The sequence below is a fragment of the Tursiops truncatus genome, chromosome 8, assembly GCF_011762595.2.
Source record: "Tursiops truncatus isolate mTurTru1 chromosome 8, mTurTru1.mat.Y, whole genome shotgun sequence".
NCBI lineage: Eukaryota > Metazoa > Chordata > Mammalia > Artiodactyla > Delphinidae > Tursiops > Tursiops truncatus.
The window spans coordinates 106,225,019-106,249,900 of NC_047041.1; the positions used below are offsets into that span (position 1 = coordinate 106,225,019).

A 24,882-nucleotide genomic window follows, 5' to 3' on the forward strand; every position below is an offset into this window, starting at 1 on the left:
GCGAGTGCCTGGGCTGGGCCCTGAGGGCCCCAAAGACTAAGACATCGTCACTGCATTTTAGGAGCTGGTAGTGACTTCTGAGCAGGGTACTGAGGGATGAATGGGCGCTTGCCAGGACCCAAGAAGTAAAGGCGCTCTGGGTGGTGTGTCACTGTTTCTCATTCGATCCCCAGCGCCTTGTGAGGTGGGGCCTGCCTGTCGGACTCCAGCTGAGGGGCTCAGGGAGCCAGACAGAGGGATGAACCTGAGAGACCAAGGCCAGGCTGACAGTGAGAGCCTGAAACCAGGTGGGGACAGGCGGCCTGCCTCCCGCCCTTGGACCTCTCACTTTTCCCAGGCTGCAGCTCTGGGGAGAGGGACTGAGGGCAGGCCTGAGTCACAGGCCACGGCCAATGGGCTATGTGGGGCTCAGGTCAGGTGACATCAGGCCACTTCTCAGGTGCTGCAACTCCAGGCAGCTGGGGCCTCCCCGCCCCCCCGCTGCCCCCGGCCCTCCCCGGGCTTGCATGGAGCAGGCAATGGAACTCCAAGGCCTGGCAGTCACGTGGTTGGTGGGAGCAGGCCTGAGGGTGTGCCCCGGCAATCCCAGAAGGCTTCCTGGAAGAGGCAAGAGGTGTGGGGGGGTGTCTTCCAGGCAGGGAAGCAGGGGACCTGTCCTCAGGGCTGTCCCTGAGCACTGCCACTCACAGGAAGAGCCCCAGGCACAGGGGCTGCCGTGATGCACAGCTTCCTCATCTTCCTTTCGCCAGGCTGGTTGGGCCAGAGCCTGGAGGGCCTGGCCTCGTCACCGCTGGGGAAATGACCTCACTCGGGGAGTTTCGAAGAGGTGTCCTCTCTCTACCCCAGCTGCCTGACATCCTCACCCAGCTGGATGGGATGACAGGTGTCCCCAGCCGGATGTCTGGGGACCAGTCTCGTCTGCCTGGTGGGACGAGGAGTCGGGGGTGGGGGTCTCCTCAGGCTCCGCGTGAATCCCGGATGCGGCCCTTGGATAAATATTAGTAAACTTGGCTCAGACCTACGCTCTCTGACGCCACTGTCTCGAGGCGAGGCCCCGCGCTGGCCCCTCCCCGTCTGAGAAGCAGCCTCTGAACATCCCCAACCCAGAACCTGCTCAGCCCTTCAGGCAGAGGCTGGTTCCTGCCCCCAGGCGCGGGATGCAATAGGACGAATCTGAATCCTACTGGCGGGCTGGGTGACCTCTGCTGAGCCACTTAACTTCTCTGAGGAGCCCCACCCGTTCCCTGCAAACACCAAGAAAGCAACCCAGCGGCCCCCCGCTCATGGGATGACCCTGAGGAAGAAAGCAGGGCTCACACGGGCCTCCCCGAGGGTGCCAGGCCCCTGACCCTCAGGCTGGGGCTCCTCCCTCCCCAGCACCAACCTGGCCTGGCGCCCTGATGGGCCGCAGCCCGCATCCGCACCGGGGGCCTCGGTCCCCTGCAGGAAGCCAGCCTGGTGGGTCCTCTCCTAGCTATCAAATGGCTCAGGGGTGTCTCCCCGAGAGACCTTCGCTGGGGTTGCAAGGTCAGCGCTTTGTTTCCTCCTCATGTTCCAGAGGGACCCTCAGACGGGCCTGCTTCAGGCGTGGGGACAGGGTCCCCTCCTTGCTCTGGGTTCCTGCTGGTTTGGCCAGGCGGCCCACGGGCCTCTGGCTGGAGGGGGTTTCCAGGCCCCCTGGGGCAGGGGCGTTGGTGGTGAAGCTGCCTGCGGGGGATTTCCACCAGCCCATCCCCATCCTCCGGGGAGAGTGGCAGTGGGCTCCCCACCCCCTGTGACCTGCTTTCCCAGCTCCCGCGGACGCCCACCTGTCAGACCACCCCCCCCCAGGTCATTGGTCACCGACTGACTCTCCCCAGAAAGGCCTGGCTGTTGGGGACAAAGAGAGGAGCGCTGGGTGGGCATGGCAAAGTGCAGCTCACCTGGCCTCACCTGGTTTTCAAGGCCTCTCACATCCCTTCCTGCCTCTCCTGCCCCGCCCTCCCTGGGGCCTCCGCTACCACGTCTGTGAAATGGGGCTGGAAGAACGCCCACCTTGGGCCTCGCTCACCTGGGCTCCTTGGGAATCCCCCTGTGGCACCCCGCCCTCCCCATGGAGACCTCCAAGCTGTCCTCTTGCCCACCCCCAACCCCGTACTCCCCAGGGCAGGCAGGGCTTCTCCCCTCTCCCCTCTCCTCGGGGTCCTAGCACCAGCCAGGCTTACAGGCACACAGTAGGTGCTTAAGCAGTGCTGAGTGTCTGTGGTTTGCCTGGCCCTGAGGTTCCAATGACTGGCCCCCGGGTGGGGGAAACGGGCTGGTGGGCCTCGGAGGGGTCCCGGCAGAGTGCTGGACACCCAGGGGGCTCACAGTGGCTTCCTAGAGGCAGCAGCCTGGCCCCTGGGCTGCCTCTCCCGTGGCCCCGACAGCCCAGGGCCCCCTCAGGACAGAGAGCCTGCGGGAAGGCGGGTCAGCAGTCTCACCCTGCCTGATGCTGGAATCCCCTTTACCAGCTCTGCTGGGATGCCTGTAGTGATGGGGAGCTCACCCCCTTATAAGTCTGCCCTGTGTTGTCTTGAGGGGAGATCTGTCTCCCCACCCACCCACCCTGTGCTCCCTTCACCCTCTGGCCTGCCACCCCACGGGCCTGCCGATTCCAGCTCCGCCCCTCCCCCCAACACTGACCAGCATCCCTATGCTTGTCCTGTGCTCCCTCCCGCAGGCCAGAGTCCTGGGCACCCCCTGCTCTCTGCCACACCGCTGACAGTTGCCCTGGACGCACAGGTGGGTGTGTCCATCTGCAGAGGCCTGGCCCAAGCCACTCATCTGAGCCAGCGGTGCACCTTATTCCTCACGGTGACCCTGAAGGGCCAGGGTTGGGACTTGCCCAAGGCCGCAGAGCGGGGGCAGGTGGGGCAGGGTTGGCTCCACGGCCGGCCGGCCGGGCCCGCACCCAGAAGGTCCTACATCGGCTTTATGCCCTGCCTTCCCAGTCCTGAAAATATCGTTAATACCTTTTGAACCAGGGTACCTGCGTTTCCATCTTGCACCAGGAGGGGGCGTGGCTCTCACAGCCCCAACGGACTCGTGCCCTCCTTGCTCCCCTTGCTTTGCACCACCTGCCCACATCACAGCCCGGCGGGGTGTTGGAAGGTGCTGGCCCCGGAGCGGCTGGGGCCCCCGTAGATTCCCTTCTGCCGCCACCCCCCCCCCCCGCCCCGGGAACCCTGGAGGAGCCAGCGATCACTTCCTGTTAAACCCTTTAAAGGAAGAGGGTAAAAAAAAAAAAAAAAAAAAAAGGAAGAGGGTAAATAAAAAGACTTGTCCTGCTGGCAGGGCATGACTCAGCCGCCCCCGGCCCGGCCCAGGCCGAAGGCCCCTCTGCTCCCCACGCACCAGCGCGTTCCGCGCCCCCCCGGCTCCCAGCACCTCTGGCGGGTCCGCCGGTGCGTCCTCTCTCCCCCCACGTACAGCCGCCAGGAGGGCCCAGGGAGCGGGACAGGCCCCCGGGAAGGGAGCTGGGAGCGGCCCTCACACTTACTGAACACTAAGGGGAGCTGTTCTAGCATTTTCCGTGCGTTGCCTAATCCAACAAGTGTCATCGTCCCCCATTTTACAGAAGAGAAAACTGAAGTTCAGAACACCTGCTCTCCCGGTCGGCCCGACGACCCAGGGGGAAGAGGGCAGGTCGTCCCAGGCGCGCCGGCCGGCGGGTGGCAAGATGGGAGATAAGGCCGGCTGGGGCAGGGCCACCGAAGGGTCTCCCCGGGGGCCTGGGAGGAACTGGGGCCGCGACTGCATCTGCCCCACGAGCGGCAGGGCTGGGTGTCGGGGCGCCTGGAGGGTGGAGGTCTGAGTCCCGCCGTCACCGCGCCCCGGGCTGTCCCCGGCCTCGGGCGCTTCCCGCGGCTCCCCGGCAGTGAGTCACCGCGGGCAGGGCGGGCCGCAGCGCATTCCTCCGTGGGGCCGGCGTCCGGGGCGGGGTGGGGGACATTGAGTCGCCCCACGGGGCCACGGATCTGGGGCGCCGGGGGAACGGGCTGCAGACAAGGGGAAGGGGGGCGACCACGGCGACCCGGGGTGAGGGTGCGGCGCGCAGCCCCGGGGTGGCCAGGCTGGGGGGACCGGGGCGGGCTGGGCCCAGGAAGGGGGCGCGGGGCGTGGCCGAGAGGGGGCGTGCCCGGGGCGGGCCGGACGGAGCGCGTGGGGCGGGGCCGCTATAAAGACGGCGCCGGGGCACCGGGGCGCATTGCAGAGGCCGCCACCACCGGAGCGCCTTCGCTTCTGCGAGCTGCACCCGGCCGACATGAAGACCCCCGGGGAGGTGTTGCGCGAGGGCGAGCTGGAGAAGCGCAGCGACAGCTTGTTCCAGCTATGGAAGAAGAAGCGCGGCGTGCTCACCCCTGACTGCCTGAGCCTGTTCCCCACCGGTCCCGGCGCGCGCCCCAAGGAGCTGCGCTTCCACTCCATCCTCAAGGTGGACTGCGTGGAGCGTACGGGCAAGTACGTCTATTTCACCATCGTCACCACCGACCGCAAGGAGATCGACTTCCGCTGCGCGGGCGAGAGCTGCTGGAACGCGGCCATCACACTGGCGCTCATCGACTTCCAGAACCGCCGCGCCCTGGAGGACTTCCGCAGCCGCCAGGAGCGCGCCGCGCCCGTCGGGCAGCCCGAGGCCGGGACGGCCCGCGCGCCCTGAGCGCCGCCGCGGTGAGTGCCGCCCGCCCGCCCGCCCGCTGGACGCGGTCCTCGGGGAGGATGATGTCGACCTCGGACGTTGGGGGGAGGTCCTGCCCCGTCTAGGGAACGCTGTCGAGAGGGGACTGGGGGCCTCGCCAACGCGGCGCGGCTGGGGCGCGCGGCAGGAGCCGTCGCTTGCGCCTTCCGTGTCCGGGCCTCGGGAGACCCACTGGCTGGACTCCGGCTCGCTCAGCCACCGGGCTCGGCACAGCTCCCTGAACCTCCCCGCTCTCCCCACAGGAACCACACACTGGACGAGTCGGGCCGGACGCGGGCCGCGCCGGCAGGAGCTCAGGGAATGTCCGGAGCGGCAGAAGCCCCGGCGGCGCCCAGCCACTGACCACGGCGAGGACAAAGGCCGGGGCTGCGTCCTGCCCGGCAGAGAAGGACCCTCCCGTGCGGAGCCGCAGAGCCTCGCCCCCGCTGTGCGGGTGCATTAAATTATTGGACTATCTATGTATTTATTTTGATGGTATTTGTGTTAAAACCATCTGTCTTAATATATATACATATATATATGTGTGTATATATATGTGTGTATATATATATATATATATATATATATATATGTGTGTGTGTAATCAATGTGTCCATTCCAAATAAAGTACCTGACTTGTTCTCTTTTCTACCAGCCGGTGTGGTGCAGTGAGCTTCCTGCGGGAGGCGAGTGGGTGGCCCCTTCATTCAGTGTGTGTTAGTTGGGGGGACACCCACCCCAGGTGTCCGAAGGGCAAGGAAATGCTCTTTGAATGAACACCGTTATCCGCCGGACCCTGGCCGCACCATCGCTGGAGGCGGGGAAGTGCCCTGGGAGTGGCCCTGACTTCCGCTCCTGGGTGTGGAATGGGGAGGACAGGGCCCCGGCTTGCTCCCGGAAGCCACTCACAAAATGCCCCTGTGAGGTCATCACGCCTCCCCCATCTGAGCTGCTCCGGCCCTCGGTGGGGTACCGGACCCTAACTGCCCCCTCCCGCCCCTGCCCAGCCCCCTGAAAGGAAACCTTCAGGCCTCTGGCTGCCCACCGGCCGCACTCCTCTTAACATGCTGCCAGCCAGTGCCTGACGTGCGGGGCCAGCAAGGTGGGCAGTGCTTCTGGGCCAACGGGAGACAGGCCTGCACCATTTCTGCCGGCGTGGCAGGAGGCTGAGGCCTCCGAGTGGCCCAGGATGTGACATCAGGATGGGGAGGCCTGAGGTCCTGACAAGCGGGCAGCTTCTGCCCTTCCTGCCCGCTGGGACCCTGTGCATCCAGGGTGGCCCCCAGACCCCCAGGCTCCGGAGGGGAGGTGTGCCCCTCCACCTGGAAGGGCTGTGGGTGATGAAGCAGCCTAGGATGGAAGAAAGGGACAGGACGCTGATCCTGGCCTAGCCAGGGGACCTTCATTTCACCTTTGTGGCTGGAGGGAGCCAGGTGTGGGGGGCAGAGGTAAGGGGAGTGAAGGACCAAAATTGGGCCCTAATGTCAGTCACTTACCCTTGATGGGGGGCGGGCACCATCACAGGCCTCCTAACCGGGTGGCAGGGGTCAGACTGGGGAGGGGCTGTCCCTCTGCTGGGAGGCCTGCAGGAGCCTGGGTGCTGGGTCCAGAGAAGAAACCATTCCTGCCATGAATTTTCTCCTGAACAGCACTGTGAAGCCCCTGTGCAAATGGGGAGGGGGCTCCTTCAGAGAGTAGAAAAGACCAACCCCAGGGTGCGCCCCCATGCTGCCCTACCCTGGAGACCCCTCCCACCAGACCCTCTGGGTGAATGACCAAAGTCAGCGGGTGGGACCCCGGTTCCTGGCGGGGCTCAAGTGGAGGCAGGGTCCGGCCTGAGCCCTCGGGCCGGGAGGGTGGGCGGACCCTGGCTCTCTGAGGCCCCTCCAGTTGGGGCGTGAAGTCCTGAGGTTGGGGTTTCTGAGTTGAACAGCTTCTTTTACAGGCAGCCTGTGGGGGAGGGGTAGCCTTCCTGGTCTCAAGGGCGTCTGTAGACACCTGACAAGGTTGTCCTTTCCATACTGGTCATGGGGCACGGCAGCCTGCTGGCCTCCCTGCGTCTGGTACCCCTTCTCTGTAGCACCTGAGCTGGGAGGCGGGGGGAGGGGGAGGCACAGCTCTCCAGTTCTCAAGCCTGGATGCCTGGTCCTCCCCACGGGGCTCCCCAACAGTGAAGTGAGGGTTCTTTTCCTAGATCTCTTCCCAAGCCTCAAAAGTCCTGATCTTTTCAAACAACCGTGTCTTTCTGTTCATGAGTGGAAGCAAGTTCAAGGGCTGAGGAGGGTGTGCGGGCAGCGCGTGCTCGGCCCCAGGCCGGGGGTTGGTGTGGGGCGGGGGGTGTGAAGGGGTGAGCACGGAGCTCCCTGTCTCTGGGGACGTCGTGGGCAGAGCTGTCTGGGTGGCAGCAGGGGCTACTCCTCACTGGCCTTGGTGGCGGACTCCGGGGGCAGGACCCACCTCCCACTGAGATGAACTTGGGTGATTCTGCTCTCCCTGGAGCCCTGGGGCACAGCTGCAGGCCCTCTCCTCCAGGAAGCCCTCCAGCATCCAAGGCTCCATCCTGCCCTCGTCCCCAGGCCCCCTGCCCAACTGATAGAAATCAGGCTGGAAGAGGTCCTAAGGGAGTTTATTGCCAGTCTGTGCCTGGGGGCCACGGTCACCAGGCTTTGTCCATCTTTGGGGGCACAGGCTGCCTCCAGAGGACCAGCAGGACGAGGAAGTTGACGGCGAGCTGCACGTGGCCGAAAACGGGGACTCCGAAGCGGTGGTACAGGAGGCCTCCCAGGGTGGGCCCCAGGGTTCTGGTCAGTGGCTGCACAGAGGCGCAGAGGCCCAGCATGGTTCCTACGGCGGGGGAGGGGAGGGTCTCTCAGCATCACTGCCCCAGCCGCCCAGGGCCTTGACACAGCTACAGACTCCCTGTCTCCCCCGCCGCCCTCCAGCCCCCCCCACTCCCTCCCTGCAGACCCCCCAGCCATGCAGGGGGAGCACGGGGCCCTCTCGGATGGGGATCTGAGCCTCTGCCCTGCTCCAGAAAGTTCCCAAGCACAGGAGGAGCCTGGGAACAGGGCCCCAGGTTGTGGGCCAGGCCCCCCCGCACCAGGCCTGCCTGAGAGGTGGCATCCCAGCCAGGGGCCTCCCGAAGCACCGCGGTGGGGGCTGGGCCACCACACACCCCAGTCACCTGGCTCCCGCCCTCACGTGGACTGCAGGGAACTCCCCCCAGGGTGGGGGAGGGGCTTCGGGGCGCTCGAAGGGCCCGCACCTGCTTCTCTGCACCCACTTCCCGGGCTCGCCTGGCTGCCTGCACCCCTCTTACCTGACACCCCTACCTCCACACCCCTCTTGTCAGCTGTGCCCTATGAGGGCCACCAAGCGAGTGGCTCCTGTCAACACTGCCGTCTGCCCCGAGGGCCCCAGACTCCAGGGGCTTCGCAGCCCTCGCTCTGGGAGCTGGAAAGCCCTGCCCTTGGGTCAGCTGGGCGTGGCCAGCCTCTCCCGGCGCCCACATGCCCTCTCTCCTTCAGAGCAGCCTCTCCCGACGCCCACATGCCCTGCAGACACCAGGGAGCAATTACCGCCCCCTCTGTGGTTTCCGGTTCCCAGGCTGGTGCTGGGAACCGGCTCCTGGCTCCTTCCAAGCTGAGGGATGGTGCCTCTGGCACATGGGGCCCTGGTGGACTGGATCTGCCCCGCCTTCCTCCCTCTCAGGCTCCGCCCTCCTCCCTCTCAGGCCCTGCCCTCATCTCTCCAGGCTTTGCTCCCCTCCTCTCTCCTCCTGGCCTCTCACACCTGCCAGCCCACAGCCTCCGGGACCCTCCAGGACCAGTCTAGCCTCCCAGGACCACAGAGCCGCAGGTCTGGCCGGCCTTGGGGTCCCCAAGGCAGTCCTGAGAAGAGGCCTTGCCCAGCAGCCTCCCCATTTTCATCAGGGCCTCTAGACCTCAGTCTGACCTTCCCAGACAGGCAGGTAGATGGACGGAGGGTCAGCCAGGGCCCTGAACTTTCTGGCCCTGCTGCCAGGGAGGGAGGTCTTTGACCTCAACCGGCCCACAGGAGCCCTTGACCTTGACCTGCACCATGCCCGGGGCAGCACGGGGGCAGAAGCCTGGGCAGCATCGGGCCCAGGGACCCCCAGTCTGGATGGGAGACTCCTTGGCCTCAAGAAAGAAGGCCAGGTGCAGAGTTGGGGGACTGCAGGTCCACCTCTGGGGGCGCCTGAGTCCCACTGGGTGGCCCGGGGGCAGCACTCACTCCCTCACTCGTTCACTCAGGAGGCACCTGCACATCCCGTGCGCAGGGAGGGAACAGGAGGTGCTCCCCAGGCTAGCCACCCCCTCTGGCTTCTAGCCATTCTCTGCCCATGCTTCAGAGCCAAGCCAGACGCCACCTCCAGGAAGCCCTCCTCCCCTCCCCCAGGCCTGGCCCTGGGCTGATCAGCAGGGCCTGGTGCAGGGTTGGCTGGGTCTGGCTGGACTGGGTGGTGGGCAGGATTCTCTCCTGAGCCCTCTTGCAGCCCACCATCCCCATTCTGCCCACTCAGACCCCCAGCCGCCCACCCTACTCAATGCCCACTGAGTCCAGGCAGGTCCCACATTAGGGCGGCTGCTTTGCCCGAAACTGCTCAGCAAGCTTCCCAGAGAGGAGGGCCGGGGTCTCCCCAGGGCCTGCCCGTCACCGGGCCCGGGATGCTGCCCTCACCCGTGTCTGAGGCCGAGACGGCATTGGTCAGCATGCTGTCGGTGACCACATTGAGGGCACACAGGCTGAAGACCAGGCCGGGCATGAGCAGGCACAAGTGGAAGACATTGGCCATCAGCGCCTGCCGAGGGGCAGAGCAGGGTCACGGTCACGGGGGCCTTGCAGGGCCTCGCGGGACCAGGGTGGAACTGCCCATCCCTGAGGTCCCACTGAGGTGGCCCTGGGTTGGGGTAGAGGGGGCCAGGGGGCCCAGGGGCTCAAGTGCAAACTGGGCACCGGCAGAGGGTCAGGGGAGCAGGCCTGGGACCCTGCTCTTTGTGGGGCAGCCAGAGGCGGGAGCTCTCACCATGGCCAGTCCCACCACGCTGAACGCCAGCACGCTGGCCCGGAGCAGGGCTCCCTCGGAGAAGCGGCTACTCAGCCACCCGATGACCAGGCCCTGGAAGACCTAGGTGAGGGCGAGAGGGTGGAGGTGGGCGCAGCCGGGCCTGCGGAGGGGGCTGGGCTGCGGCCAGCCGCGGGACCTCCCCCACCACCTGCAGCCCCTGGGGCCGCTGCCACCAGCCACAGCAGGCGCCAGGCGCAGGGCACAGGGGTGAGCCTGTGGTACCCACGACGGTCTCAAAGTCCCAGGGGAGACGGGGCCAGCAGCCTGGGCACCTCTCACACACGCGCGCGCGCACACGCGTGCACCCGCATGCACGCACACACCCACGCACGTGCACGCACATACATGCACGCACACGCACACGTACATGCACCTGCGCGCACACACACGTGCAGAGCCAGCCACTCAGAGGTCCGAGTTCCACATTCAAAACTAATCTCTGCAGTTTCAGGCGTGATAAACATATTTTAATCAAAGGACCGGTTAACTCCTGATGGGGGTGGGGGAGGCCATGGCTTACGGTGCAAAAAGCTTCTTCGATAGAAAAATGCTCCCCGTGTGGCCCCGACTCCAACCCTGGGGACCCTTGGGGCCCTGGGAAGCCCCCTACCGTGTCACCTGGCCCCCATGTGCCCCATCCTGGCCAATCACTCGTCCTCAGCCCCCTCTTTGGCTGTCTCCTCTGGGAGGTGGGACCTGCCCCATTCACAGATGGGGAGACCAGGGCACAGAGGAGAGGGGGGCTGGATTGGGACCCGAGCTCAGAGCCCTGGTGCCCATGTGGGGTCGCCCTCCCAGCTGGCCCTATGGAGGCCTGGCCCCAGCAGGCGGGCACACCAGCTACTGTCAACTGGGGCCAGGGACTGGGCCAGGAGCCCTGTGTCCTCCACATCTCCAGAGGCCACAGCTCCAGTTACAACTGGGTAAACTGAGGCCCAGAGGGTGGATGTCACTTGCCTGAGGTCCCAGAGCTGGCCAGGAGTGGGGCTGGGCTGGAGCCCAGGGCGGTGGACCTGTCCTGAGCCTGGGCAGGTAAGCAGGGGGCAACCAGTCTCCCCAGATAACCCCCACTGTTGCTCCGCCCTCCACTCCCAGCTCTGTCCTCCTGGCCGCAGCCCCCTCCCCCGGCCCCAGGGTCAGCCAGCCAGGAGCCAGGTTAAGGTTAAGGCTCCCCTTCCTGCCCTCGTGGGGGTGGGAGGAACCACCCAGAGCAGGGACACCCTTGACGCTGCGGATGTGACTCAGAGGGTAAACCCAGCCCTCGGCCATCCCCAGGCCAGGGGGAGGCTCCCTACCTGGTCTCCTGCCACCTCCACCAGGCAGACAGGAAGTGCCCGGGGCGCAGTGGGTTTGGAGCAACACCCCCTGGGGCTGGGGTCAGGCCGGGGCTGCGCCCTGTGACGGGGCGGGCCCACCCCTGCGGAACAGGACGGGCCACTCCGAGCTGCCTGTCTGGCAAAACGAAACTGTCTCAAAGGAGCACCAAAGATGTCCTTCTTTAATAAAAAAAAAATCCTACTCTCACACTTGCTTATCTTCGTTTTCGTTTGTTTAAAGGGAAGATCTACTTGGCAAGTGTCTTGTAGTGCCCTGCACCCTGAGAGGAAACCACCAAGCCAGGAGGGAGATTTCAATCATACAGAGCCAGAGACCAGGACCCTAATGGACTGGGGTCGTCTTTCCATTTTCCCATTAACTTAAACAAAGCCGAAACTTTCGTGCCTTACGGGTTATTACATGAAACTAGAGCTACCAAGCACACCAGAAATTTCACTTTCTCCCAACCCTCCCATCTGGAGACCCTGTCTGCTCACCTGTCCTGCTGCCCGCTGCCCTGGCCCGAGCCACCTCCACCTCCCCGGAGGTCACATCGGCCACAAGCACCCAGTTCCCCACCAGGGGGCTAGTAAGACCACATCCAGCCTCCAAATGGTCCCACCCACTCCGAGTAAATCTGAGTAAATCTGGGTCCTTCTTGGCCTTGCAGACCATGCCCCACACGTCTTCAGAGGGCAGTCCTCTCCCCTCAGGCCGGCCCAGCCACCCCAGGGCCTTTGCACCTGCAGCCCCTCCCCGTCTGAAGTTCTCTCCCTCCAAGCCTCTCCGTGGGCCAGTGGAGAGCCTACCAGCCCTAACCCTAACCCCAACCCTTACCCCATCTGAAGCAGCATGTCTGCCCCTCCAAGGGCCCTGATTCTCCTTTGAGGTTTTGTCGCCCCTGACACACCAGATGCGCCAGTGGTTGGGGGCTTGCCTCCGTCTCCCCCACCCCATACGACGGACGCTCCCTATCACTGCAGCGGCGCTGTGCCTGGGGCCCAGATGAAGGCCGAGGGGGGGCCCTCGCAGGAGGCTCCTAGAGGGACAGAGGGCTGCCAGCCCCCCGGGCGAAGGGTGACCACCATCCCCTCGTTAGGACCATCCGGGCTGCCACCCCCTGAGACCCCAACCCCAACGATCCCTGTACCCAGGGGGCTGGAAGGGGGTGCTGGTGGGGGAGATCGCCCTTCGGATCCGGCGGCAACCACACCTCAGGTGGGGCGGGAAATGGTCTGCAACGGAAGCAGCAGGTGCAAGAGCAGCTGTGGGGGACCAGGTGGGAGGCATGGTTCACCCCGCGGCGCGGCTGCCTCCCCGGACCCTCGGTGCCCAGCTCTACCCTGGCGGGGCGGGGAGGGAGGCACCCGACGAAGGCGGCTTGGGCCTCCCCTGCGGACGCATCTCAGGCCCTCAGCTGCCTCCACCTTCCCTCCGCTGGACTTAGGGCCTGGGGCCTGGCACCCCACACTGCTCCGTGGGCTCCCTGCCCTCCCCAGGCTCCTCTACCCGGTCGGCCTGTGTTGGGGTCCCCAGCCCCCCACCCCCAGGCACTTTCCCGAATCCCACCGCTGCTCTCCAACCCCGTCCACCAGCATCCTCACAGGTGCTGGAGCCCAGGTCCGTCTCGGGCAGGCCCACCCTCATGCCTGACCAGGCCAGAGGCTACCAGGGTCTGTCCCTGAGGGCCTTGAGGGGTCTGCCGGCTTCAGCCAGGGTATAGGCTTGGCCTCCTGGTCCCGGGGAGCCCAGGACAAGCTCAGGCTGGTGCTCTGGTCCCAGGCAGGCAGGAGCAGCCGTTTAGAAGGAAGCGCCAGTGGCCCCCGATTTAGAGTGCTGTTATCGTTGCCGTTGCTTTCCGTTTCTCTCTGTTCCTCCACCAGGCTGCCGCTTCCCAGCCTACCCAGCTAGGCGCTCTCGGCCCACGGTGGGGGGGGGCAGCCCCTCCCACGAGTGGCTACTTTAGAACCAGAGTCTAGACCAGTCCTGGGCCCAGAGGCACGGGCAGCAGATGGCCTGGAGGTGCTGGGAATGCCACCCGCTTCCGGAGAGCGCGAGCTCTCTCCCCCGCCCAGGCAGGTCCCGGAATAGCCCCTCCTGCGCTCCGGCTGTCAGGCAGATGTCCCGGGTGGCGGCTGCATGTCGCCACCTGTCCCCGCCATGCTCACGCGACCGGCGGGCAGGCGGGCGGGACGCAGAGCCCGGCCATTCTCCTTGTAACGCGCCCCACCACTGGGGTCTGCCCCCTTCCCGACCTGTCCACCGCCGGCGCCCAGATGGACCGCGGCGGACCATGGGCCTTCGCCGTGTTTCCCAATGGGAGGCCAAGGGCTCGTCAGCCTCCACTGCGGATGAGTCTCCCCTCTCCCCTCTCAGACGGGACCTCCGGGCAGATGGGCGGGCAGACAGAGCCAGGCGTGGGAGCCGCGAGCAGGGAGAGGAGAACAAGCCAGAAGCTAAGGTGTGGATGCAACACCCGAAAGGCGGGCATGCAGGACGGCACCTGCGCTGCGGAGAAACCGGGTGCCGGTGGTCTGTGAGGTCCTGGGACCCCAACACAGGCCGACTGCCCAGAGGACCCTGGGAGGGCAGGGAGCCCACAGAGCGTGGAGTGCCGAACCCCCGCCCACCCTGTGCGCCCAGCATCCACTCACCATCTGGAGGACCCCGAAGAAGGACATGAGGTAGCCGGCCTGGGCGGCCTCCAGCTGAAAGAAGTCCATGGAGATGAGGGAGAACATGACCATGAAGAGCCCTGGGCGAGGTGGGGGGTCAGGGTTGAGGGGTCGGGGCTGCGCAGTTGTGCCCACACCTGCTCCCCCCGTCAGGTGACCATCACGGTGCCAGGGGCTTGGCCGCGGTGACCGGCTCAGGGAAGACCAACGTGAACCTTCTCCGAGGTTGTCCCTGGCAGGTCCACCCCACGCGACTGCTGTGGGCCGTGAACAGGAAGGTGCCGGAAGCTGCCCCATGCACAGGCCCCAAGGCCGTCTGGGGGCGGAGGCTGGGAGATGGGGGACCCTGGGCTGATAATGTAGGAGGATTTGGCCCCAGAACTGACGTCGGTGACCTGGGTTCCCGTCACTGTGCCCCACGGAGCCATCCTGAGTCACAGATGGAGCTGGGCGGGGGGTTGCCCAGTTCGCCTGGACAGAGAGCTTCCTGGGCTGAGGGACTAACCCTTTAGCGCCAGTGTGGGGGCACCTGAGCGCCTGTCAACCCTGCCTCGCTGACTTGTCCTCTGCACTGCTCCCCTGGTTGGAGGACCCCAGATGGGGGCTCAGAGCGGTCGCTGCTTGGCACGACTGTGGTCAGGGATGCCCTCAGTTCCACCGAGAATGTGCACGTCCACCTGCAGACGTACCGTCTTTCCCACCTCCTGGACTGTCCTGAGAGGCCCTGGAAGCCACAGGCCGGGGCAGTGAGACCTTCTGTAGAGCAGGGGTAACTGGGGCCCGAGCAGGGCCCTGGGGGGCAGGAGGGAAGGACGGAGACCCTCACTTCTTCCTCCTCCTGGCCTGTGCAGCCACATCTGCGTGAACCAGTGGGCTGTCACCCTCTCTGGGACACATGTGACTGGACAGGGCCCAGTGGAGTCTCGGAGCGTGGGACACAGGGCAGAGCGAAGGGGTGACGCGCGGGCTGCAGACCTCCGTCTCCGCGGCCCCGAATTCTCAGCCGCACCGGGCTCTGGACGCTGGCCGGGCGGCCGGGACTCACCTGAGGGGAAGCCGCAGATGACCTTGACCAGAAACACCGGCAGGACGCCGGGCTGCAGCAGCAGGCAGGTGATGGCCTTCAGGTCAAACACGCTGGCCTTGGGTTTCCCTGAGGCACCCGGAGAGGCCACGGTAGCACCGGACAGCCCGCGCCCCAGGGCCCACTGGGTGCGGAGGAAGCACTCCGGCTGCCCGGCGCCCCACACCCACCGGGGATGTGAGCTCGTGCTCAGCGTGCCTCCCACCAGCCTCCCCCGGTGAGCCCCGGGCAGCTCATCACACTCAGGACTGGGCCTCGGGCCCTGCTGACCCTGGGGACCTCTGAATTCAGGGGGCAGCCTGGCCTGGACCCGGGCTCCAAGTGACGGAGGCTCTCACTCCCCAAACCCGCGTGACCGGGGCAGCTGCTGCCTGCCTGGCCCTGGCTCTGGGCGACGGCATGGCAAGGCCGGTGAGGCAGGCGTCGGCCAGGAGCGGCCACTCTTGGTGGCTGCGAGCGCCCACCTTACCCTGATCCGGAGGCCACTTGGGTGCCTCGTCATAGCCTCCCAGCTGGGTGCGGCGGTGCCCCCCTGCTTGCCTCTCCCAGGTGCTCCTGCGCCTCGGCCCTTTTCCTCTATCTCTTTGCAGGCCAGGCCCCCACCCAGGCCCTCCCTCTTGACTCTTTCTGGGCTGTCCCATCACAGCCAGGGCTCAGGGGCCTCCTGTCCCAGGTGGGTCTCTCCAGAGCTCTCGGTCACCTGGCCAGGAGGCATGGGGTCCCACTCTGTGCCAGGCCAAAGTGGCTGGGCTGGGACGCCCTGGAGGGGCCCCCCCTCTCGAGCCCTGACCTCTCCTCGTGGGGCCTGGGAGGCACGTTGAGCCCACAAGCTCTAACCTGACTGTGCTCTGCCCCCCGCCTCGGCACCCCGCCCCGGGAGCCGTGCTCCTGAAGCCGGCACCCTCACGTCCCCCCATACAGCACAGTGACCGACTGCTCTGGGCCTCAGGGTCCTGGTTCGCCATGCCCGCCCCATCCCAGGCCCCACGGTCCCCCTGGTCCTTTCCAGGCTCAGCTCCAGCGGTGTCCGAAGCTGGGAGATGCCCAGCTTCCTGGAGGGGCCCAAGGAAGAAAAGAGGGCTTGAGTGGCCCCGAGTGCCCCAGGCCCATTGCCTGGAGCTCAGCCCTCTGCCCCCGCAGGTGAGAAGAAAAGAGGGCTTGAGTGGCCCCGAGTGCCCCAGGCCCGTTGCCTGGAGCTCAGCCCTCTGCCCCCGCAGGTGAGAAGAAAAGAGGGCTTGAGTGGCCCCGAGTGCCCCAGGCCCGTTGCCTGGAGCTCAGCCCTCTGCCCCCGCAGGTGAGAAGCCACCGGCAATGCTTTGGCACATCGTGGTCTCGGCAAAGCCTCCCTGAAGGGTGGGCTGGGCTGGGGGAGGCCTAGCCTGAGGTCCAGGGTGCCGGCTGGTGGGAGGGGAGGGCTCACACTTCACACTGGCCAGGCATCCGGAAGCGGCATACCCGGTGGGGTGTAAGCGGTGAGGTGTGTCCGGTAGGGCAGACCCAGCGGGATGTACCTGGTGGGCCTGCTTGTGTGCATCTGTGGGGTGTGTCTGCTGCAGCTTACCTGGCAGGGCAGCCTGGGCACGGGCGCTGGCCCCTTTGGTGCTGGTGGGGATGCAGGTGAGGCTGAGGACGGCTCCCAGGAGGCTGACCACAAAAGCCACGATGACCGGACACTGAATCCTGTGAGCGACAGTTGTGGTCACACAGGGCTCAGGCCCCAGGGCACAGGTGTCACCTGCGGCATCTCCCCCACCTGCCCCTTCAGTCACACTCAGGCTCTGACAGCTGAGAACAGCTCAACCCCCCCCCCACTCATGTCCTTGCAGGCTTCGAACTGGAGGCCAGGCCACGGGACCCTCAGGGCACATCAATGAGGTGATGGATGAAGAAACAGAGGAAGCTCTTGCCTTCCCGACCCTCGGGCTGTGGACACAGAATATGCGCCCTGGCGGCCTCTGAGCATGGGTGGCAGTGGGAGCCAGAACGTGAGCCCCAGAAGGGCTGGGCAGGGGCCTGGGGCGCGTGGCGATTCTCCAGGGGACGTTTGGCTCCCAGGCTGCTGAGGGGTGAGAAAGGCCCCCGAAGGAGCGGGCTGCTGTGCGGCGTGCACCCACTGCTCCCGGCTTGGACAGGGGTGTTAGAGGCCTGGGGGCTGTGTTCCGCGGAATTGGAACCAGCAGGGAGGATGCTCCCCAGACAACCCTGGCAGCGCCAAGGGTCCTCCCCACCCTGTGGAGCAGGAGACCGAGGCTCCCGGGGGACAGGGCCCCGTCCCCAGAACCCTCAGTCCTCCGGCCTCTGGTGGGACTGGAGGGGCCGCCTGGGGTGGAGGAGGGCAGCTGAGAAAGTGACCATTGCCCTCAGTGACTCAGGTGAGGTAGGGTGCTGGCCCACGGTGAGCAAAATGCCAGGTGGCACTGGGGCCAGGGCGCCAAGAGGGGCCGGAGAGACGGGGGCTGACGTGCCCGGTGGGCCGGGGCTTGGGTTAGAATCTCAGCTCCACGCACCCACGTGGAAGACTGTGGGACCCCCTGCAGCCCCATCTGCGTCCTGGGCATTGTCACGCCTCTTTCCCCTCCTGGGGGAGGACAGGCCTGCACTTAGGGGGCCTCAGGAGCACCCCACCACCACTTCCTGGAGGGGGCGGGGCAGGCTGGGCCCATGGGGTAGGGGGCGTTTGGCCCCCCGATAAACCTAGGACACAGCCCTCAGGGTGCCTTCCCGCCTGCCCACAGCGGCACCAAGGGTCGTGACTCAGGCACTCAGCTGTCACTTCTGAGGGAGCATTTCCCCTCCATGAGTCACTACATGGAAACTCAGCCCTCGACCTCTCTGGACCGCACGGGCAGACCTCGGTCTCCAGCTCCAGGCAGCCCGTGTCACCTGGGGACAAAGGCACTGGGGCCCGGCCCCTCTGATTGTCACCGTTTCCCCCTGAGGGCTGGAGGAAGACAAAGAGTGAAACAGAAGATTCATACTGAGCCGGGCTGCTTCGACTGCCGGACCTGTGCACAGCCGAACGCCCTGCCCCTCTGAAGCATGGAAAACTCCTATACATCCCGCAAAGGCCCTCTCTGTGAGGCCCTGCCCCTCTTCCCCAGTGGGCGCCCTGTCCTCTGAGAAGGGCTTGCTCTGCTCCAGGGCTAGTATTCGCCCCCGAGGGCAGGTGAGCCTGGGTGGGACCCTGTGCCGAGACCCCAGTGGGCATCAGAGCGTGGACTAAATGGACGAAAAAAGTCCTGCCCCAGACCTTGTCAGTGTCGTGGGAGACTCCCTCCGCACTTTCACGTGAGGCAGCCACAAGCTGCCTGTGACCTTCCTCCAAGTTCAAAGAGAGGACTCCCCCGCCCCCACTCCACCACAGGCGCACACACGCGCACGCACCTGCACACATACACGTGCATGGCTCCTGCGGGAACCCCAGGCAGGGAAGCCAGTGGGGACTCCAGCACCAGAGAATGGGCCTCGGCAGCCCCTTGTTTCCGGGCTCACACAGCTGGTCAGTGCTGCAGCCGGCACTGTCCAGTCTGCACGTGCCACCAACCTCTCCCCTCCCAGACGGGCCCATCTCTGGCCCCCAAGCCGATACCCACTGCCCAGGATGCTGGACATTTGGGCTTTCTGGCGGCAGGGGTTCCGGACAAGTGGGCGCGTCCATTGGCTGCCAGGTGGGAAGGGTCAGAGGGCACTGGACCCCAGAGTGAAGCCTCTGCTCGGACCCGGGGGAGGCATGAGGCCGGGCACGGGCCCCACAGGCCACCGTCAGAGAGAGGGGCCCTTTCTTCAGGACTGTGGCCTCACAGGCCCGCACGTCACTGCTCCGGCCCGGCCTGGGCAGGGACAAAACCAGCTTTCTTTGCCAGATGCCCCGGAAGTGCGTGAGAGCAGAGGCGGCCGCTTAGATGGCTATTTTGGGAGGCTGGTGACAAGTGAGGGGCGGTGGCAGGGAGCCAGGCCCCTTCTCCAGAGATCTCTCCTGTCCCTGTGTGGCGGCCAGTGAACCGAAGGGGACACGGGGGCCCTCGGGGGCCCCGGGAGGGCGTCGGGGCCCACAGCTGCCCCAGGGGAGGCTTGGGTGTCCTTCCCCACCCACAGTGCTCTCCGACTCCCCCAGACAAAATGGCAGAAAGGAAAGTGGACAGACGGCAGGAAAGCGTGGCAGCCCCGGGTCCCACACGGGGGCCTTCTCGGTGGGGACGCCCTCCAGCCTCGTGCCCCTACCCACTGCTGCTCTGTCGTCCGAGACACAGCTCGGGAGCCCCTCCCCGGGGGCCTCCAGTCAGCCCACCCCCAGAGTCCGCCTCTGGCCCTGGGGACCTCTGGGACGCCAATCGCGCAGGATGGGGCTCTGGGCCACCTGTCCACTGGCTCACTGGACTGTTTTTACAAACTGGGCGCTGACCATGAGGCAGGCACTGTTAGCGTGTCTTTGTCTACCCACCCCCTTTTATTTTTGGTTGAATGTGTGGATGGGAGACTGGACGGATGGACCCATGGACACCCTGAAAGGGCCCCGGGCCAGACTCAGGGCACCCGAATTCTCTGTCCCTTCTCTGTAGCTACCCTGCTGGGTGACCTCCTTTCCTCAGATGCAAATGAGGGCTAGACTCACAGGGGTCACCCTCCCGGGACCCCCTGTCCCATGCCAAGGCTGGGACAGCCTGGAGGCAGCCCACCCCGAGTCCCGCCGATGGGAGGCCTCTGGAACTGACCACGGCTGCCACCGGTGCTGGTCAAATGGCAGCGGACACAGACGCCACTTTCATCCTTATCTCGAGGGTCCGGAAGTTGCCGACGTGACGTTATCAGGAGGGTGGCAGGCCTGGCCATCTGCCCACCCGGTGCGGACTCTGAGCCTGACGCCGTCCCTCTCCTGCCCGGCTTGGAGGGGACAACTCCTCCTGCAGCTGGAGCTGCCCTCCCTCCCCGCGTGCTCCGGGGCTCCCAGAGGGGATGGCACTCGGCCAAGGTCCCCAGGCCTGGCCGCACGTGGGGCTCAGGGCCTCCCAGGCTGCGTACCCCTGTCCTGTCCAAACTGAAGGGCAGGCTGGGGTCAGCTGGCTTCATGGGAAGCCTGGCCGTGCGGGGATCCTGAGAGGCACCGGGCATCCAGCCTGAGCTTGCGGGGGAGAAGTCCCCCTGCCTCCCCTGATCCACAGTCCCTGGCCCTGTGGCTAGAACGGTGTCTGAAAATGGACGTCTTGTGGGTCCACCCCATCTTGTGGGACGTCAGCCCCCCTCTGGTTTCCGAGTCCCAGAGAAAGCCCCTAACGCTGTGTCCGGCCTAACCCTCTGCAGCCCTCTGTGTCCCCTGAGCATCTGCCCACACAGGCCTCCAGGCAAGCCCCAACCTCCTTCCTGCCCCGGGGCCTTTGCACGGGCTTCCCCTCTGCCCGGAACACTGTCCAGCTGACAGGTCTAGGCTGAGGTTCCCAGCCCCACTGCTCTCAGCCATTTGTGCCCTGTCCATGGACCTCCTAGTGCCTGAAACACCCGGGTTCTGTCTGCAGGGGCGGCGCGAGCCCCGGGATGGGGGGACACCTCCACACCCTCGGGTGGAGGGTCACCCAGGAGGCCCCGCGCACCCTCGGTGAGCCACCTCCAGCACCAAGTGGGGTAGGCAGCCTGGGTGACCCGTGAGTCACCCCGTCCCAGAGCCGCTAGGGCAGCCCTAGATGTCTACTCATTAACTCCAGGGACACTGCCGTGTCACTGGGGCGGAAACCTTCCGTCAGCAGGATAAGGGTTTCCCATTCCCTCGCCCGGACCAAGGGCCGAGATACGGTTCTCGGGTCGACTGGCTCCCCCCAGGCCTCCAGACAAGCAGCGGGGTCACACCAGCCGAGTCACCAGGGCCTGCTGGGTGCGGTGCACGGCTGCAGTCAGAGCGGGGCCACACGCCGGCCAGTTAGTGCCCAGGAGGGCCAGCCGGTGACACTGAGGCCCCGGTTTGCCTGACCTCAAGGGTCTGTGGCTGGACCTAAAGGAGCGGCTACCCTGGTGGGCCACCTCCGGGGGACAGAGCCTTTGGGGGCTGGACTGCGGGCCCAGCTGCACCTCAGCGCTCAGAGGAGCACGGGGTCCTGCAAAGACCCCCACACACACACTAAGTCCAGCCATCAGGCCTGGGCTCTGCCTGCCTTCACCATCAGCGGCGTCTGACAGGTGGCCCCCACTTCTCAAATCCCTGAGCACCCTCGACCCGGGACCCAACTCTGGCGGGCTTAGCAGGCTGGTGCCGCCCACCCCAGAGGCAAACGGCCCACTTGGGGGAGGGGATGATAGAGGCCTCCCCAGGCTGTGAGGCGCCAGGCTCGGGGACGTGAGTCACAGAGCTGCCCCCTCACCTGCTAAATGACTCAGGACCCAGGTCTGGGTCCTCCATGGGAGCTAGGCCTCCCAGCCCTGAGCTCCAGACTGGGCCCAAACCAGTTATACCACTACCCAGCCCACGGCAGCCGAGGCCGCTTCCTCCTTCCACCTGCTTCCCAGCAGGGGGTGGGGCACGGCTGGGGACTTCAGGGGCCTTTAGGGGGCCGGGGTGGAGGTGGGCAGGGAGACCTCACACCGTGCCTCAGTTTTGATTGAAGAACGGGGGGGCGGGAGTGTGGCCTTTACATCTTGCCTGGGCCTTGCCAAGAGGTAGAGCAGGCCGTGGGCCAGCAGAGAGGCTGGACAAGGGAGATGGGGCATCGGGGTCCCGGAGCCCCCCTTCCCCGGGCCTCGGATGGAGACTGGGAGCTCCATGGGGGAGTCTTACCCTCTCCGGGGCCTCGGTCTCCCCACCTGTCTAAGGAAGTGTACACAGCGCCTTAGATCTTGGGATGAAAGAAGGGAAGCTAGTGGGATGCTCAGGAAGGTGAGGGCAGGGGTGGGGGTGAATCTGGAGGCTACTGGGAGGGAGAGGGAAGTGAGAGTGCCTTCTGGGTCAGCAGCTGGGCTGGAGCAGAGGGCAGGAGGGAACGTGCGGTGGGGCTGGCCAGAGGAGGCCTCTGTGTGTGGTGGTGGGGGGGCGGGAGGGGCGCTGGCAAGGTGAGGAAGGTTGCCCATGGCCCACAGTAGCAGGTGGCTGGGCTGGGAGGTGAACTCCGAGTCTGGGCGCTGAAAGCCCTGTTGTGCGGGGCAGCTAGCGGGGCTCCTCTCTGCGTCGTCGCTCCCTTCCCAGCACCCTCCTCACGCCCCTGGTGCCCCTCCTTACTCTGCAGCCGCTGACCCTCTTTCTTTCCTCCCTGGGGACAGAGGTCCTCTTTCTCCTGACCCTGGTCCATCTACCAAAGCAGGCTCCGCCCTCATCGCACATGGAGAGAGACAGCCCTGGTTCAGGCGGAATCCGTCACGGGCGCAGGGTCCCATCCTTGACCCACACGCCTGGATATCTCCCTGGATCGCCCTCCCTTCTGGTCCTCCTGGTACCTTTTCCCGATCCCCGGCTTCTAACATGAAGTGCTGGGCACCAGCCTCCATCTTAAGCAGTTCCCAGGGCTAAGAAGCCACCCACTCGAGGACACAGCCCCACTGTCCTCCAGCTCAGACTCCCCCGCCCAGCCACCCACTCTGGGGTTCCTTCAAGTGTGCGCTGAGCACACACTCATCCTGACGGAGACCCAACTCCTGCCGGCACCCTGGCAGCTCAGATCTCAGCGAGGCCCTCGACTCCCCCAGGGCCAGCCCCGGAGTCTGGGCACGGCCTTGAGTTCACACTTACACCCCAGCCATCAGCAAAACCAAGCCAGAACCTGCCCCTGCCCTCTCCCCACCACGGCCATCCCTTGTCCCCCTGCCGTCCTCTCCCACCTGGACTGATTCAGTAGCCACCTCTCTGGTCTCCCTGAGGTGGCCCTAGCCTCCACATTCTCGACACAGCAGCCAGCTCATCCCCTGCCCCTGCTCATGCCTCCCAGGGCTCCATGGCCTGACCCACTGCCCACCCCTTCTCCTCCACTCCAGCCACACGGGTCTTCTCGCTTCCCCAACCTCAGGGCCTTTGCACTTGCTATCTCTTTGCCTCCCCAGATGTCCTCCAGCCTGACGTTATAGGAATACACATCACGTTCATTTCATCTGAGGACTCGCCTGTCCCGTTCACCACTGTATCCCAGAACCTGGAATCCCAGGGGCACTTAATAGGTGTTCAATAAACATCGAGGGGGAAATGAATGAAGCAGTCCTGCCCTCTGCACCCCACCCTCCTGCTCACAGCACTTAGCAGAGCCGGCCACCCCCAACCCAGCTCTGAGGAAATGATGGGGAGGGGTGGGGGGCGGAGGCCTTGAACAGACCTCCCTCGAGAGAGGGAGCTGCCTTGACAAGGCCACTGTGCCCTCCTGTCCCCCAATCCCTGGGGCTCAGCCATCATCGGCTCTCAAGTCTGGGGCTGGTCTGGGGGCACTCAGGGAACCTGGGGAAACTAAGGCCCCCAGGGGCCCCGGCATAGGGTCATTCAAGATGCAGGGCCAGGTGCTGGCCTCATGCTGAGTGCATGCATGTGTGGTTCAGACAGCAGGAAGGCTCCTCGCCTGAATGGAGGCCCAGGGCAGCTCATCCAGGCCCAGGCAGGGTGGGCGGGGCACCAGCTGGCACAGGGCCTCCACCCACAGCTGGGCCGGGCACCTGGATCCCCAGAGCAAAACCAAGGTCTTGGGCCTGAATGAAGGTAAGGTGCAAAGTCCATTCCTATGTAGGAAGCTGGTTTTGAGTGGGTGTCGGAGCACCTGGGGGAGGAACGGGGGTGGGGCAGCATAGGGGGAAGCAGCAGAAGCTTCCTCCCTGGCCAGGCAAGGCCTCTCCAGGGCCAGGTGTCCTAAGTCCAAGGGTATGCACGCCTAGGGCCACTGGAACAGACGGCTCTGTGCAGCCCCACTGCAGGGTCTGTCCCTGGAATGGGGTCCACTCTGCAGACCACATGTGAGAGCTGCCGCCCACAGGCTCTCAGGACGCTGGGCAGGAGTTGAGTTTAGCCCCCGGACCCCTGGGTGCGCAAAACTCGGGGGGGGGGGGGTGGTGAGGGCAATAGAGACCTTTAGTTCACACACGCTAGCTTTTTATCCCCGCAAGCCACCCTCGCTCCTTCCGGAGGCAAGGGGTCTGGCTGCCCACAGCATCCCCATCGCAGGGAGGTGATGGCACCATCACCCCGCCCCCAAGGCCTGCCGTCTGGTTCCTTTAGGTTCAGCGTGGGACCTCCCAGGAATGAGCAGCCCGAGCGCACGGACCTGGTGCGGCTGCAGCATGCGGCGACGGCGCCCCCAGCCGGCCGCCCCGCCCACGTCTTCCGGCCCCGCCCACGTCTTCCGGCCGCAACGCCACTGCTGGCCACGCCCGTCTGCCGGCCGCGCTGCCCCCTGCTGGCCACGTTCACGTCTGCCGACCGCACTGCCCCCTGCTGGCCATTCCCTCATTTGCTGGCTGCACTGCCCGCTGTGGGCCGCGTCGCCGGGGGCCCTGCCCACCGCTCCTAGCTAAGCCCTCGGACCCCGCCCACCGCAAGGCCACGCCCCGGATGGCCACCCCCAGCTGTAGGTTCCTGCAGGTCACCCTCCCATGGACCCCACCCGCTCAGCGTGCACATGGGGAAACAAAGGCCTGGAGAAGTGGCGGGGCTGGGCTGAGGGCCGGAGCGCGGCGCACAACCGACCCAGCCTTGGCCGTCCTGACCCGTACCCACATACCGCCTCGTCGGCCCGCCCCCCCCCCGCCCACGACCGGGTCCCCGCCCCGGACACTCACCCGCACGTGCTGCTCAGGGTCCCGCCGAGCAGGGAGCCGAAGATGACGCCAACGCCGAAGCACAGACCCAACCGGCCCAGGGCCGCGGGCCGCTCCTCAGGCGCAGACAGGTCCGTGATGGCCATCTGGGCGGCTACGGGGTGGGACGGGGGTGCTGACAAGCGCGGCCCCCTCGCCCACCGTCTTGTGGCCTACGGACCCAGGCCACACCTCGCCATCCCCGCACCCCAGACCCAAGCCACAGGCCACGCCCTCACACCACTCCACTCCTCTGACCTGCCCCCACCCCCAG

The 24,882-nt window shown here is 65.8% G+C and overlaps 2 protein-coding genes and 1 long non-coding RNA gene across 52 annotated transcripts in view; 1 reads left to right on the plus strand and 2 right to left on the minus strand.

Annotated features, from left to right (window-relative positions):
- The window catches only part of SLC67A1 (solute carrier family 67 member 1), a 42,187-nt gene that overhangs the window by 11,362 nt on the left and 5,943 nt on the right, over positions 1 to 24,882 (minus strand). For 9 of the 50 annotated variants that reach the window (XM_033861397.2, XM_033861405.2, XM_033861409.2 and 6 more), the window contains 8 exons: positions 24,591 to 24,723; positions 16,426 to 16,544; positions 14,826 to 14,933; positions 13,760 to 14,037; positions 11,084 to 11,236; positions 9,747 to 9,848; positions 9,401 to 9,521; positions 7,310 to 7,543 (listed from right to left, as the gene is read on the minus strand). In XM_033861397.2, the coding sequence (XP_033717288.1) occupies positions 7,356 to 7,543; positions 9,401 to 9,521; positions 9,747 to 9,848; positions 11,084 to 11,236; positions 13,760 to 14,037; positions 14,826 to 14,933; positions 16,426 to 16,544; positions 24,591 to 24,723 (1,202 nt within the window). In that variant the 3' untranslated portion in view covers positions 7,310 to 7,355. Of the gene's footprint in view, positions 1 to 687; positions 987 to 6,195; positions 6,362 to 7,309; positions 7,544 to 8,018; positions 8,254 to 9,400; positions 9,522 to 9,746; positions 9,849 to 11,029; positions 11,241 to 11,268; positions 13,609 to 13,744; positions 14,038 to 14,285; positions 14,934 to 16,425; positions 16,545 to 24,590; positions 24,724 to 24,882 lie in introns of those variants that run through there. The other 41 variants (XM_033861408.2, XM_033861411.2, XR_012333654.1 and 38 more) reach the window with 40 other exon arrangements.
- On the minus strand, positions 993 to 4,045 carry LOC141279426 (uncharacterized). Its single transcript, XR_012333660.1, has 3 exons — positions 3,521 to 4,045; positions 3,011 to 3,239; positions 993 to 1,440 (listed from the first exon to the last, which is right to left on the minus strand). It is a non-coding gene; the product is annotated as an uncharacterized lncRNA (long non-coding RNA).
- PHLDA2 (pleckstrin homology like domain family A member 2) lies at positions 4,185 to 5,353 on the plus strand. The gene is made up of 2 exons (XM_019929101.3): positions 4,185 to 4,692; positions 4,963 to 5,353. Exon 1 carries the CDS (start codon positions 4,286 to 4,288, stop codon positions 4,679 to 4,681), a length of 396 nt encoding a protein of 131 aa, XP_019784660.1. The 5' UTR covers positions 4,185 to 4,285; the 3' UTR covers positions 4,682 to 4,692; positions 4,963 to 5,353.

Bases quoted from the DNA above. Each gene is read 5' to 3' on its own strand.
- PHLDA2 (XM_019929101.3), top strand. From the start codon at position 4,286: ATGAAGACCCCCGGGGAGGTGTTGCGCGAGGGCGAGCTGGAGAAGCGC.